General features: G+C 41.2%; 1 protein-coding gene across 2 annotated transcripts in view; it reads right to left on the reverse strand.

Moving 5' to 3' along the window:
• Window positions 1-16,099, reverse strand: part of adamts12 (ADAM metallopeptidase with thrombospondin type 1 motif, 12) — a 727,938-nt gene that overhangs the window by 104,681 nt on the left and 607,158 nt on the right. For both annotated transcript variants that reach the window (XM_069924031.1, XM_069924030.1), the window contains exons 19-20: window positions 4,681-5,919; window positions 809-961 (exon numbers count right to left, since the gene is read on the reverse strand). In XM_069924031.1, coding sequence (XP_069780132.1) covers window positions 809-961; window positions 4,681-5,919 — 1,392 coding nt within the window. The remainder of the gene's footprint in view (window positions 1-808; window positions 962-4,680; window positions 5,920-16,099) is intronic.

The following is a 16,099-nucleotide window of genomic DNA, read 5'->3' on the forward strand; positions in this document are numbered from 1 at the left end:
TTTTCATCATGTTGGATTAAAATCTCTAAACTTAAGATCACCCTTACTTTATATTTCAATTCCCTCATAAGTAATGATGGATGCAGGTAGGTCCAGCAGTTCAGTGGAAAAAATAGAAGTTGTTTTCGGCTTGAGCTGCCTCTCTATCATTGTTGGTTGGAACTTTAAGACTGTCTATGGACATATATCTTGGTGGTCCTAATTTTAATGTAAATATCTGGAAGAGGGTCACAAATATACTGAATCAGGACAAGGTTTGCTTTCAGGACAAGAATGCTGCAAAACGCTGCAGTAACATTGGTCCACCAAATCTGCATCTTCGACATGAATTGTCCATATTTTACTGCTGCCATAAGCCCTCTTGAATCTGAGGCACCATCAAGTTGTGAGATTGATGAACAGTATCTTGTAACCGAGTAAATCATCCCAAAATATTTATATAATTTTTATTTTAAATTCTATCTTCATGTATTTTTGTGGTTATTATGTGCTGTGTATTGTTTGTGTATGATTGTGCACTGTGGTCTGGAGAAATGCTGTTTCAGCTGGTTTTTGTGTGCAGTCAGATGATAATAAACTTTATCTTCAATGAATGTAAACTGGGTCTCCCCATCACTTTGTTTCTGTATCTTACACTCATTCTCTATGATTTAGGTGTAAGATGATAACAAGTGAAATTGCAAACTACAATAATGATCTTTCATATTTAGTTCTGTGTTCTCTGGGAGAAACTGGGTAAGGTTAAGAATGGTGGAGAGGAGGAAGAATTTAAAAATCTCAGTTCCCTCTGCACTTTTTCCTTGCTTACCTTGCTCCAGTTACCTATTTTCCACATAGCACATGGACGTACAAAACATCTCCGAACAGGGACTGGTTTATGGTTCTTCTCACAGTCAGATTCTTCATTAGTACTACACTCCACCTGCCTCCACACAGCACCAACTCCACATGTGGTCGAGCACTGCACAGAAAGTATTGGAGAAATGAATCACACAATGGAAAACAGCTTCAAAAGTTTGCAAAATGTACAAGTAGCATGTACATAAAATAAAAGTTTGATCTCACAGAGTGAATCTGCAGGTGCTAAAGAATAGATATTTTACTTCTGTGCATTGATCACAATGGAAGACCAGCAGACAAAGTTAATGGAATGTCAGAGGCTTGCAGTGCACAATTTTGCACAGCTTTCCTCTTGAGGGTAGAAAGATTGTTTCATTATTTTGTGGTCTTCAGACCTTTCAACTCAGATCTTCTGGGACTAAAAGAATTGCATATTTTTTGTTCCTCAATGCTTTCATCCTCATTGCTTTCGATCTTAATGCCCACACCACTTTCACTCGCACCACTACTTGATGCAGGAATACAATAACCGGTACATTTCTGCGAATGAGCAGACACAGAGTGAAATTCTGTGTAAATATCGCACTTCTATTTCAATCCCTCCAAAACCCACAGCAGTCATTATGAACATCGCGCCTGCCAACATAATCCCAGCTCCTCCATCAGTCGTAGCTTTAAAATATAGCTTCCAGGTTGATTTGCTTTGCCTTTTGTTTGCGACTTCTATTAGGCCTTCAACCAAGCTCACTCCACCTCTCCATTGGTAATACTGCATGCTCATTGTGGTTAATGGAGGCTTCAATGTGGGGAATCCTCATAGTGGCCCTGGAATGCCTTCAGCCACATACCTTCAATATAAAGAGAGCAGTTGGAGGCATTTTCACTTTGCTAATGAAAAATATCCTCGCTTTCTTGTTCCAGGGAAAGATCCCATGTGTTACTGCTCCAAATTACAAATTTGTTGTGAAAAAATGTGATCCTCACTGTGCTCTTAGTTCCCAGAATTCACAAACCTTATCTGTTTAACTTTTATCATGGTATTAATATCATTACATGACCATGCTTGAACTCAGCCTGATGAGATTCATCTCCATTTACACTGTTCTATGCCAGATTTAAGTTTGATTTCATTACAAAAAGGGCTTTGAGTTACGTTTTCTTGGCAGTTTTTGATTCGGTTATACATTTAATGCGGCAATTTAGTTTTATAATTTTTATAGCTAAAACATAAGGTTGATTACAATTTACAGCGGACGTAATTCCTCGGGTTGGAATACTCCTTTGGTACAGTTCAGTTAGGAAATATGGATATATGGATGAGAAGAAGATGGAGGGTTATGGGCATTGTGCAGGGAGGAGGGACTAGAGAGGGGTGTTTGGTTCGGTGCGGACTAGAAGGGCCTAATGGCCTGTTTCCGTGCTGTAATTGTTATGTTATGTTATATGTTATGAATGTATCTGAGGATTATAGTAAGGCTCAAATATTCACAGTAGGGCAGGTGCTTAAGGCAAAACAGCTGAGGTGGTGGAAGCTGTAGAGATGAGCAGGGGAAGGGTGGCAAAGAAGCATTTTCTGACCTGGCAGTTTTCGCCACCTTGGTCTTCCAGCTACCAAGTGACCCAAACAGAGGATGAACTCAGCATTTGGCTTGGTTGAAGGGTGTAAAGACAGCCTTTCTAAGGGTATGATCTGCTCCTCCCATTTGAAACTTGGCCTCCTGTTTTATTTCAGTTACCCATGATTATTTGGGCATAAATTGAATGCAGGAGAACTTTCATTGGCACCTTGTGAGTAAATTAAGTTCAGACAAAAGTGAGAGGTAAGTGAGGGAACAGAGGCACCAGAGGTTTAGATGAGCTGATGGTCATAGAAGAGAGGAGTCTAGCCAGGAAAGAACTGTAAAAATATAGCCTGGAGGTGACAGCAGCAAGAAAAAGGGTTGCAAGAAGCAGGAAGACAACATTGCAGAGATATATGTAGCTTGGATCTGGATTCCACACAGCTCAAGAGAAAAATGAGATCTACCTATGGTTCGAACAAAGTGTTCTGATTTTCTCATTGGTTGGCTGGTGTATATTATGGTTAAACCATGGTTCAGAGAAGTCATGCATTTCCAAGGCAGAAAAGCAAAGTGGAGCTTCATTGGACAGGCGTTGAAAATGTAGGGCCAACTAAATATTGTCAGCATAAATGTAGAAGTTGATACTGGGTTTTCAGATGATGTATCAGCAGGAACCATGTGAATGACTGCAAGGAAGGGCCAAAGATGTGTTCTTTTGTTGAGATGGTAAATCTTGTTGACATGAACTCTGACAAGCTAGGGTAGGCTGGGTTGGAAGGATAGATCATGTGAGATCTAGGGTGAGCTAGCCAATTGTAAATGAAATTGACTTGGATTTAGAAAGCAGAGGGTAGTGGAGGATTGTTTTTTGAATTACAGTAGTGGCCTGAAAAGTAGTGTGTCACAGACATCAGTGCTGGGATCACAATTAGTTGCCATTTATATTGATGATTTTGATGGGAATATAGGTGTGATTATTTGTGGTTGATACTAAAATTGGTGGTGATGAACAGTGAAGAAGGTTAGTTAAGTATACAACAAGATCTTGACCAAGTGGGTCATGGAACAACAGTAAGGAGTTTAATACAGTTAATTGTGATGTGTTGCATTTTGGTAAAACAAACCAGGGTAGGACAAATACAATAAATGGTTGACCTTGGAGAATTTCATGGAACTGGGAGACCTGGGGATACAAATGCATAGATCCCTAAAAGTAGTAACCCAAAGAGACAGGGCAGTGAAGAAGTCATGGGATGTCATATTATAGCTGTACAAAACATCGATAAGGTCACGTGTAGAGTATAATAATCCGTTCTGGTCCCACTAATTGATGGATGTCATTAAACTGGAAGCAAGCAATAACTATTTATGATATTACAAGGATGGCAGGATTTGAGTTGTAAGGAGAAACTGGATAGGCTGGGCTTTTCTCTCTGGAGGCTGGGGGTGACCTCAGAGGTTTATAAAACCATGAGGTTTCTTCAAGGTAAGGATATCTAAAATACACAGCAGAAGTGTAAGGTGAGAAGGAATGATTTAAAGGAAGCCTGAGGGGCCGATTTTTTTCACACAGAGAGTGGTGCGTAAATGGAATTAGCTGCGAGAGGAAGTAGGAGAGGCAAATACAACATTTTAAAAGCATTTGAACAGGTTAATGGATAGGGTTGGTTAAGAGAGATATGAGCCAAATACTGGGAAATGGGAGTAGCTCAGAAAGGCAATGTGGTCAGCTTGGACAAGTAGCTAAAGAGCCTTTCACTGTGTTGTATAGCTCAGTGGCTGGACAAGAGAAACCTTTGCTGGAGATGCAGAATAACAATTTGATTGATAAGAGCATAATGTATAGTTTCTGTACAGTGAATTGGGCTCGTATTTGTATGCCTAGAATAGCAATAGAGAAGTGACTTTGAATTTCACCACAGTAGTTGGGGAATTTTAATTCACTTAATTGAATAAATCTGAAATAAAAAGACAATATCAATAATTAGTAGTCATGAGGGGTGATAAACCATTTCCGCACTCATGTAAAAACTCATTTGGTTCATTCACATGATTCAGGAAAGAAAACATGTTGCCTTTACCTAAGTCTGGACTGTACATGATTCTCGACCCTTAGGAGTCCTCTGAAATAGTTTTCCAAGTCAGTCCAGTCAGTTGGAAGAGTAATTAACAAAGGATAGTAAATGCTGGGCTCACCAGTCATTCCAAGAATAAATAAATCGGAAAATCTATAATATTTCAAAAGTAATAAACTTTTGTTATTTATATGAAGGCTTACCTCACTCCATTCTCCAACCTTCCAGAAAACAATGTCTTGGTGAGTTAGATTCTCGAAATTATCATAGTCTGTTGTAATGTTGATGAAGTTATATGTCATATTTGCAGCCTTAGGTAGTACAGTGGTAGGCTGTGCTCTGGAGGACAGCGATTTACTTCCAAGTGGGTTGGAGAGTTTTACCCAAGATGGAGGTGAGATATCAGCTACATTAGAAGTTGTAAATTCAGAATTGTCCTGCAGTCTGCTTTCATCATTAAAACTCAAACCCTGGGCTGTGTTATCACTTGTATTCCAAAAATGATCTGGATTCAGCATCTTTTGTAATTTCAGTTTAAGTCGGTCAATAGTTGCTTTAATTTTTGGATTAATTTTGAACTTTGAAAAACTTGTCTTTCTGTTTTCAAAACGTGGAGAAGGTGCTGTTACGCTTGGCTTGACAACTTGAGTCCCACTAGGTTTTACTGTAGTCATCAAAGTTAGCTGTGAACTTCTAAACACAGTTGATATGTCACCATTGACAGGGTCTATTGTTGTTTCTGTAATTGGATGACTAGATTCATCTGTTGCAAAATTAAGCTCAGGTTTTTTTGTAAATGAGAGGAAGTTATTAGTTTCTTCTGTGGTTACTTGATCATCGTTAGAGATACCTACATTTTCATGTGTGGTATTTTGTGTACCATTCACAGTTTGAATATGTGTAATATTTCCAGATTCAGAGAACCTTTTCCCATTCACAATATTGCTCTTTGTGGTTGGTTCTTGATGGCTCGGACGAAAGTTATTTTCGTAATATTGATGATATGACACAGTGTTGTTATCTTCATTGGATCCAGACTTGTTCTCCCCATTGGGACCAGGCTTACTTTCAAAATGTATTGGTTTTCCAGTGGTGCCATATGCAGAGGTTGCAAAGTGCGTGTCAACAGGTGGCTGTGAAGTGGTGTTAATGTGAAGTGGTAGTTCAGTGGTGACGAGCATTTGTTTGTACTTCGGTTGAACTTTTGTATTTGAGTGATTGGGACCAAATTTAGGCCCCAGCTTATCTGGGAAGACATTGTTAAAAACCTTGCCCCCTTTGGGTTTCCGTGGAGGAGGCAGTTTTCTCTTATTGAGGGGGCAGCTCCTTAAGCCACACAAGCCTTTAGTATTTGGTCTCTTGGACATGTGGCAGAGCTCCTTAGGATTCAAGTTACATGTCACCATCCGAGTGCGGAATCCACCTCCACACGTAACTGAACACTGAAGAACAAACATCAAAGATCAGAAAGATGCATGCATTGGAGTTTAAATATCTTGATATGCAAAACAGGTTGCAATGAACTCACAGTCAAAAAATAGATCCTTTTCTGCATTTTACTATCATTTAGATTAAAATTAATAATGAATGATTGAGGAAATACTTTTTTGTACTGTGTTGTGATTCCAGCATCTTCATTTCTTAACAATTTCTCGATTTTATTAAGCAGAAAAGTCAATCAATATTTCTCAGAATTTCTGAAATAATATTCCCAACTTATTCCCAAATAACAGAATGTAAATTAAGTATTTTGCTCTGCCTTAAACTGCTTGTATGATATGAAATTTACATTTTTTAATGTGCTTGAAAGTCACGTTTCATTTTTCATCCATCATCACGATAAACAAATTTCATAACATTGTAGTTTCACTCTGGTGTAATGGATAATTAAATGCACAAACCAATGAATGAAGAAGGATCAGTATAGCTGTGTACGTTAAAGAAGTAAATTAATATTGCTATAGAATATTCAATGTGTTCAAATTCATCAAATGCAGACGGACATATCCACATTGTTGAATTAATACTCATAACAGAATGTACATTCAAATCATATAATTAATAATATACACTTACAATCTCCTTGATATCATTTAAAGCTTGAATTATATCATTTTATCAGACACAATCAAAATCAGTTGAAATGAATTTAAATGATTAGAAGACAAAAAAAATCAAAACAATTATTATGAAACAATAAACTTGTTAGAACACGAGTTTTTTTTGAAAGGGGTGATGCAATCAGTAGAGCTGCTTCTTCACAGCACCTGAGACACAGATAGTCCCTCGGGGGTTTTTATGCACGAAAGCCGTGTTATCGCATGCTCAAGTTTTAAAAATTAAAGCGAATTTACCTTTTATGCAGAGGACAGAAAAGACAGATACCGCTGTCCTTTTATGCAGCCCAGAGCAGCGCGCCGGCATCCCAGGGCAAAAGGAAGTGGGATGTGCAGCATTGCAGTGGCTACCTTGACGTCACCCTGCTGACTGACAGCCCCCCACCTCGCTGACTGAGCCCTGCTGCCTGACAGCACCCCCCCAGCCTCGCTGCCTGAGCCCTGCTGCCTGACAGCCACTCCTCTCCCACCCCCCGCCAGCCTCACTGCCTGAGCCCCGCTGCCTGACAGCCACTCCTCTCCCACCCCCTACCCAGCTGCCTGACCCTCAGGCAAGTACAAGAACAGCAACATGGTGGGAGTTTTAAACAGCCACCAATTGGGCCATTTAAACTTCATGGGAATCGCAAACAGCAGATGCTCAGCATATTTAAATGTTTAAAGGGACAGTGCATGGACCATTTAAACACTGTGGGAACTACCAGCAGCAAACCTATGGGCCAGGTAAAGAAAACCTGACTACGTGGATGGGGGTTGGGGGGCTACAGGTCAAGCTGAGATGTCAGGACCTGAGGCTTCTGCCCCCTACCATCCTCCTGGCCAATGTATAATCCTTGAGGAACAAATTTGATGAAATCCAAGCCAGACTTCAACATTAGAGAATGATTATGCAGTGCTTTACAGAAACATGGCTAAACGTGGACATTCCAGAGACTGCGCTGCAGTCCCAGGGCTAGACCCTCCATTATGCTGATCGAACACTGCTGTCTAGAAAAACCAAGGGGGGGGGGTGATAGTCATGTCTCAGTCCAGCTTCCCCAACCTGGAACATCTGGCGGTCAGGTGTCGCTCATTCTACCTGCCGAGGGAGTTCACCGCCATCATCCTGGTCTGCCCCAGGTTAACATCAGGCTGACACTGGAGGGACTGAGCACTGTGATTAACAGCCAATGGACAGACATCCTGATCCCCTCCTGATCATCGTGGGAGACTTCAATCAGGCCAACATGAAAAAGTCTCTAACAAACTACCACCAACACATCACATGCGAGACCAGGGGAACCAACGCGCTCAACCACTGCTATACTACCATGACGAATGCATATTGAGCCATATCAAAACCACTCTTCGGCAAGTCTGATCACCTGGCTGTACTTCTAATCCCGGCGTACAGAGACTGAAGACCACAGCACCAGTGGGGAAGACGGCAAAAGTATGGGTGAGGGAGACGGCAATGTGCCTGCAGAATTGCTTTGAATCAGTGGGCTGGAGCACATTTAAGAACATCCATAGGCTTGAATGAATATGCAACAGGTGTCACTGATTTAATTAACGAGTGTCAGCCCATGCCCACATACCAGTGGTTCCCCAACCAGAAGCCTTGGATGAATCAGAGAATTCACAGCCTGTTGAGGGCAAGAACAAGGACGTTTAGGCCAGGTATCGAGACCTTTACAAGAAGTCCAAGTACGATCTGTGGAAGGCCATCTCTCAAGCAAAGTGGCAATTCCCGAAGAAGCTAGAGGCAGATACAAACCAGCTATGGCAGGAAGTCCAGGCCATTACAGTCTTCAAAGTGAGGGCGAACACTATAGATGGCTGTGATGCTTCATTACCCGATGAGCTGAACACCTTCCATGCCCGCTTTGAGAAGAAGAATCAAATAGTGCCCACTAGAATCTCTGAAAAGGCTGATATCAGTCTCTGAAGGTGCCAACAGAACATCATTCAAGAGGGTGAACCCTCGCAAAGTGTCAGGCCCTGACGGCATACCTGGCAGGGAACTGAAAATCTGCGCCAACCAATTAGCTGGAGTGCTCACGGGCATTTCCAACTTTTCATTGCTGCCGACAAGAGGTTTCCACCTGCTTCATAAGGACATCAACCCAGTTCTCAAGAAGAGAAGGGTGAGTTCCCTCAACGACTACCGCCCAGTAGCACTAAAGTCTACTGTGATGAAATGCTCTTAGAGGCTGGTCATGATCAGAATTAACATGTACCTTAGCAAAGATCTGGACCAAATGCAATTCGCCTATTGTCACAATGGCTCAATGGTAGATGCAATATCATTGCCTCTCAACTCAGCTCTGGATCACCTCGTAAACACCTATTCATACATACTACTGCTCTTCATCGACTACAGCTCAGCTTTCAATTCCCTAAATTTGAAGTGCATACTTTCATTATCAAGAACTTTTGAAATATTTTAACAGTCCTTTGACATGTCAAGGAAAAATAATATCCCTTTTATACATCATATACCATTTGACTATTTTGGAGTAGAAACCCACAGGTTCCATAACCAAGTTTCTATTAAGTTTTGTGGTAAGAACTTCTGTTCTTTTCCTATGCTGACGAGGCTTTGAAGCGAGAGGTTAGCCAGACATGAAGAACACAGTAAAGTGATTTGCTTGCGAATGTATTCTTTTTGGAACAACATTGACGTAAATCAATGACGATGCTGAGAAAAATCAAGTTATCTCTAACTGCTAAGTCCATGACCTTCAGAGCATTTACCTCATTTCATTGCGACATAGATTAAGAAGTTCAAGATTCTGAATTCTGTTATAATATCTCATATTTTTAATGGGTAATATATATAGGTTTGGTTGAACAGAGCAACCATGTCAGATGGAGTTGCATTTTCTTTTTTTCTTCTTATGTATATAATACAATTGCCAAATAAATAAAATTACTTATAGTAGGTAAGATTTACATGTGGCAGTGCACATATTTCAAGCGGCAAACAAGGCCCGCTTGTCATGCACGTGGAAAAGATGGCATTCCGAGTCCTTCTCTTCCGTTCCATACTGTAAGTACAACTACATGCTTATGTCAGCATGATGTGTGTTCCAGTTCGTGAGAGGCGGGCTCCGGACGTCCTTAAAGACTGCAGCACGAACTTCAAAGTAAATCAGTTGTTCTTAACGAGCTCACAGCCTGTCTCAATTCATTCCACTGCACTCGCACACAATCCACCTCATACATTATTTATTTAGCCAATTATATATCTTTACATTTTGATAAGTGAATAGATCAATATTTTAATGGCACAGTCTAAATTACAACTATTTTTTGCACACAGCTTTAATTTTGTGAAAAGCTAAATATTCAAATTGCTAAAATTCAAAGTAAATATAGATTTTATCTGCCAAACTGATTGAAACAAAAAATCCACTTTGCCAAGTATACAATAACATTAGCACATCTGAGGTAAACTACCATTTGTTACACTGCCCAGTACCTGTACACATTACATTTTAGTGCTTGTTTTGTCTTAGGATCATTAGAAACTAGCTGCAGTAATTTTTTTGGTGCTTGTTTCCCATTCCCGCATGACCTGGTTCTAACTCTTACCCAAGATACACAAGTCCAATTGGACTCATTGTTTCTGCATGCTCCTGCCCCACCAAACTAATATTGTCTTGCCTCGGCTCTTACTCTAGTCCAATCCCTCCCCATATACATCTGCTATAACTCACATGCCCTCCATCTTTTCAATGACTTCCAATTCCCTAAATTTGACCACCTCATTTTCACTATGAACGGCCAATCCCTTTACATGTCCATCCCCAATATAGAAAGTCTCAAAGTTCTTGTTTTCTTTCTTGACAAGATACCTAACCAATCACACTCCACCACCACCTGGAAAAAATTGTTCTCACTCTTAATAACTTCTCCTTTGACTCATCTCACTTTCTTCAAATCAAAGGAGTAGCCATGGGTACCCCCATGGGTCCCAGCTATGTCTGTCTTTGTGGGCTTTGTAGAGCAATCCATGCTGAAATCCTACACAGGCAAGGCCCCTCCACTATATTGGCGACTACCTTGGTGCTGTCTCATGCACCCTTGATGAGCGTGTCATCTTCATTCACTTTGCTGCCAACTTCCACCCTGAACTCAAATTCACTTGGCCCATCTCATGCAAACCTCTCCCCTTTCATGATCTCTCTCTCTCTCCATCTCAAGACATACTTTTCAAGCCCACTAACTCCCATAACTACCTCAACTACACTCCTTCACACCCAGTCCCCTGCAAAGATTCTATTCCTTTCTCCCAATGTCTAACCATGAGGAAGACTTCCAGTTCAGAGCATCTGAAATGTCTTCCTTCTTCCACAAATGTGGCTTCCCCTCCTCAACCATCAACTCAGCCCTCACCCACATCTCCTCCATTTCCTGTTCATCTGTCCTAGCCCACTCTGGCCCCATATGCAACAGAGGATTCCCTTGTCCTCACCTACCACTCTACTATCCTCTGCAACAAATACATTATCAATCTGTAATTTCCACTACCTACAATTATGATCCCACCTCCAGACACATTTTCCCCTCTCCTCCCCTCTCTGCCTTCTGTAGAGACCGCTCCCTCTCTGACTCCCTGGTCCACTCATCCCTTCACACAATCACCCTTTTGGCACCTTGCCCTGCAACTGTAGGAAGTGCCACACCTGCATCCAAACCTCCTCCCTCACCACCATTCCAGGCCCAAAATAGTCCTTTCAAGTGAAGTAACACTTCAATTGTGATTCCGCAGGAGTTATCTACTATATCCGATCCTCATGTTGTGGCCTTCTCTACACTGGAGAGGAGAAACACAGACTGAGAGATCATTTTGCTGAGCATCTTCACTCTGTCTGCATCAGTGACAGGGATCTACCAGTGGCCAACCACTTCAATTCCATGCCCCACTCCCATGCTGACATGTCTGTCCATGGCCTCATGTACTGTACCTCCAAGGCCACCTGTAAATTGGAGGAGCAACACTTAATTTTCCATCTGGGTTCTCTTCAACCGGATGGCATTAGCATCGACCTCGGATTTCTGCTAGCCTCTTCTCCATTTCCCCCCCCCTTCCCTTACACTGTCTTCTTTCCTCCAGTTCTCTACTCCCCTTCCCTCTCCATTTACTGAGCCATCCCTTCTCCCTCTGCTTGCTCGTGTGCCTTCCATCCCTTATCCACTATTACCTCTTGCCTTTGGGACTGTGCTCCTCCCCTATACCTCCCCCCCCACCATTATGTTTGGGAACCTGCCTACATTTTATCATACCTTGTTGAAGCACTCAAGTCTGAAACATTGATTATGTGTCTTTATCTTTGCTACATAAAGTACACTGTTTGACATGCTCAGTTTCTCTACCATTGTGTTTTTACAGTAATTTTTTTTCACTGTATGGCAGAGTATTTTTGTCACTCAATCTTTCACCTTCTTACATGCACTCTGTTGGGGGAAAACACTATCTGCACAATATTCTGCAGTTACATGCCCAAAATATTGACTGTCTATTATCTTCTATGAATGCTGCCTGACCCACTGAGTTCCTCGAGCAATCTGTACGTTGCAACAGTAAGTTGCCTTTTGTTTATATTGTGTCCTTGAAAAACCTATCTTAAATTCCCATTGAGATAATGCATCATTTCTTCTCATCGGTCATTTATTAATATCATAGCTGTTGTTCTTTTTTGATAAACCATCTGTCGAGATAATACTCGCCACAGCTGGCATTTATGACTTGTGGAAACACACCACAGAGGCAGCGATTCATCCCAATGTCTTACACCAGTCCTTTTTAATAGAATAGCCTTATCCTCTCTCTTATCACTCACTTCTTCATGCGACTGTAAATTCCTAATCCTAAAGAACCTGTTCTCCCTTGTGTTGCTCTCTCTTTGCCTAAAATTTACACCAGGGGTGGCATGGTTGGCATAGTGCTGACCACGGTATGCCGTTACTGTGCCAGTGATTGGGACTAGGGTCTGAATTGCGCACTGTCTGTAAGGAGTTTGTACATTCTCCCCTTGTATGCATGTGTTTCATAAACTTCCAACTTCTTTCAACTATTATTTCCATGCTGTTTCCATGACTGAAACAGTGACTTAAAATAAAGGTAATTTTAATCCATATTGAGAATGACACTGATATTGCACTGTCTTGACAAAATTATATTCCCCAAAATCGGGTCTTTGTCACAGAGTCTGGTCTAGTGGCCTAGAAGAGAACATCTAGGGGGTGTAGGTTAATTGGGTGTAAATTGGGTGACAAGGACTCTTTGGCCGAAATGGCCTGTTACCATGCTGTATTTTAAAATTTAAAAGAGATTAAGGGTAGAGAAGAGGCAAACAATCGTGATAGAGGATTCCATAGTTCAGGGGACCGATAAGAGGTTCTGTGGAAAGGTATCCTGGATAGGACCTGTTCTGATGGGATGATTTGCATCTGAACTGGAGGTGCACTAATGTCCTCGCAGAAAGGCTTTCTAGTGCTGCTCCGAGGGGGTTAAACTAGATTTGCAGGGGGATGGGAATCAGAGTAGCAGAGCAGGGAGTGGAGGAGGGAAAAGATGATGCACTAAACAACAGAAGTCAATGGGTTGTATGTGGTGGAGATGCATCTATTTCAATGCAAGGAGTATTATGGGAAAGGTAGACAAAATAGAGCATGGATTGGCTCGTGAAATTATGACATTGTGGTCATTAGTGAAACTTGGTTGCCAGAGGGTCAGGACTGATAGCTTAATATCCCGGGCTTCTGTTGCTTCAGACATGATAGAATGGAAGGGTGAGGTGGGGTGGGGGGTGCAATGATAGGGAGAGGAGTAACATTGCTTATCAATGAATATATGAAGCTGTGCTCAGGCAGGACTTATCTACTGAGGCTATAAGGGTGGAACTGCAACAGGAAAGCCCAATAGTCAGTAGGAACTGGAGGAGAAAATCTGTAGAAAGATAGCAGACAGCTGCAGGAAACAAGGTTGTAATTTTCCACATATTAACTGGGACATCCATACTGTAAAAGGGCTGGATGGCTTGGAGTTTGTCAATATGTTCAGGAAAGATTTCTAAATCAATATATAGAGAGAATGCAATACTGAATCTCCTATTAGGGAACAAGACAGGACAGGTGACAGAAGTATGTGTAGTGGAACATTTGGAGTCCAGTGATCATAGTACCATTAGTTTTAAGTTAATTATGGAAAAGGATAGGTCTGGTCCTTGGGTTGAGATTCTAAACTGGAGAAAGGCTAATTTTGAGGAAATGAGAAAGGATCTAGAATACATGGATTGGGATAGTTGTTTTCAGGCAAGGAGATAAGTGAAGGACCTTCAAAAGTAAAATTTTGAGAGTACAACATTTGTATGTTTCTGTCAGGATTAAATACAAGGTTAAAATCATTGGGAACCTTGGTCTTTGAGGGATAGTGGGGATTTGGTTTGGAACAAGAGAGGGGAGTATAGCAGGTATAGACAACATGGAGCAAATGAAGTACTTGAATATAACAAAATGCAAAGGAAACCTCAAGAAAGAAATCAGGAAGGTTGAAAGAGGTTGCTTGGCAGACAATGTGAAGGAGAATCCTTAAGGGTTTCTAAAAGTATATTAAGATCAAAAGGATATAAAGGATAAAATTGGTCCCCTTGAAGATCAGATGGTTGGCTATGTATGGAGCCAAAAGTGATGGGGGAGATCTTAAATGTTTTTTTTTTGCCAATGTATTCACTCAGGAAACTGGCACCGAGTTGAGGGAAGTAAGGAAAACAACCAATGGGGTCAGAGAACCTATACAGATTAAAGAGGAGATGGTGCTTGCTGTTTTAAAGCAAATAAGGAAGGATCAATCCCCAAGGCCTGAAAAGATATTCCTTCAGAGCTTGAGGGGGCCAATGTAGAAACTGCAGGGGCTCTGGCAGAAATACTTAAAATATCCTTAGCCACGAGTGTCGTGCCGCAAGATTGGAGGGTAGATCCAATATTTAAAAAAGGCTCCAAAAGTAACCCTGGAAATTATAAGCTGGTGAGTCTGACATCAATAGTAGGGAAATTCTTGGAAGGTGTTCTAAGAGATCAAAATACAAGTATTTGGATTTCCAGGGGCTGATTAGGGATAGTGAATATGGCTTTGTGTATGGTAGGTTGAGGTTAACCAATTGAAAGTCGATGAAGAAAAGGTTGTGAATGTTGATTATGTGGACTTCAAGGTCCCACATGGGAGGTTCAGATCCTTTGTATTCATGGTGACCTAATAAAATTGATTCAACATTGGCTATACAGGGAAGCCAGAGAGTGGTCGTGGATAATTGCTTACGACTGGAGGTATGTGACTAGTGGTGTGCCTCAGGGATCGGTGCTGGGACCATTGTTGTTTGTCATGTATATCAGTAATCTGGATGATAATGTGGTAAATTGTATCAGCGTTGTCGACAGCAAGGAAGGTTTTCAAAGCTTGCAGAGATATATGGAACAACTGGAAAATGGGCTAAAAAATGGCAGACAGAATTTAATGCTGACAAGTGTGAGGTGTTGCATTTTGGAAGGACAAACCTAAAAAGGACTTACACGGTAATTGATAGGGCATTGAGGAGTGTGGAAGAACAGAGGGATCTTGAATACAGATAAATAAATCCTGAAAGTGTGTCACAGATAGATAGGGTTGTGAAGAGAGATTTTGGCATATTAGCCTTCATAAATCAAAGTATTGAGTACAAGGGTTGGGATGTTATATTAAAGTTGTTTAAGAAATTTTTGATGCCAAATTTGAAGTACTGTGTGCACTTAACTTCAGGAAAAATATCAATAAGATAGAAAGAGTGCAGAGAAGATTTACTAGGATGCTGAATGGAATCTATGAACTGATTTATAGGGAAAGGAAGAACAGGTTAGGACTTTATTCCATGGACTGTAGAAGAATGAGGAGAGATTTGATAGAGGTATTTAAAATTATGAGGGGGATAGACAGAGTAAATGTAGGTTGGCTTTTTCCATTGAGAGTAGGTGAGATACTAACCAGAGGACATGGATGAAGAGTGAAAGGGGAAAAGTTTATGGGGAATATAAGGGGGACCTTCTTCACACAGAGAGTGGTGGGAGTGTGGAACAGCTTCCAGCTGAAGTGCTCTTTTAAGGATTATTTAGACAAGATGGGCGAGGATTAGAGCGCTATAGATTGGGTGAAGGATTCAGCAGAAAATTGGTTTGGCACAGACTAGAAGGGCTGAAAGAGCCTGTTTCAGTGCTGTAATGTTCTATGGTTCTATAATCTGCAGAATGCAGTTTCATGATATGAACAATTAAATAAATATATGCCATGGTGATACCATGCATGGCCAATACTTGTTTCAAGGAGCCCATGTACCAAGATGAAACGTGCCCATCTTGATTATGTGAGGATTGGTCGCTGATGTCTGAGCTTCCATGGCAGCACCTACATGATTTTGAGTAAGATGCAGAAGTCTGGAGATCTGCTGATTTAAACTCTGAATGGAACTCTTAGTTAAATCCTTCTTGG

This window comes from Narcine bancroftii, chromosome 3, assembly GCF_036971445.1.
Source record: "Narcine bancroftii isolate sNarBan1 chromosome 3, sNarBan1.hap1, whole genome shotgun sequence".
Classification (NCBI taxonomy): domain Eukaryota; kingdom Metazoa; phylum Chordata; class Chondrichthyes; order Torpediniformes; family Narcinidae; genus Narcine; species Narcine bancroftii.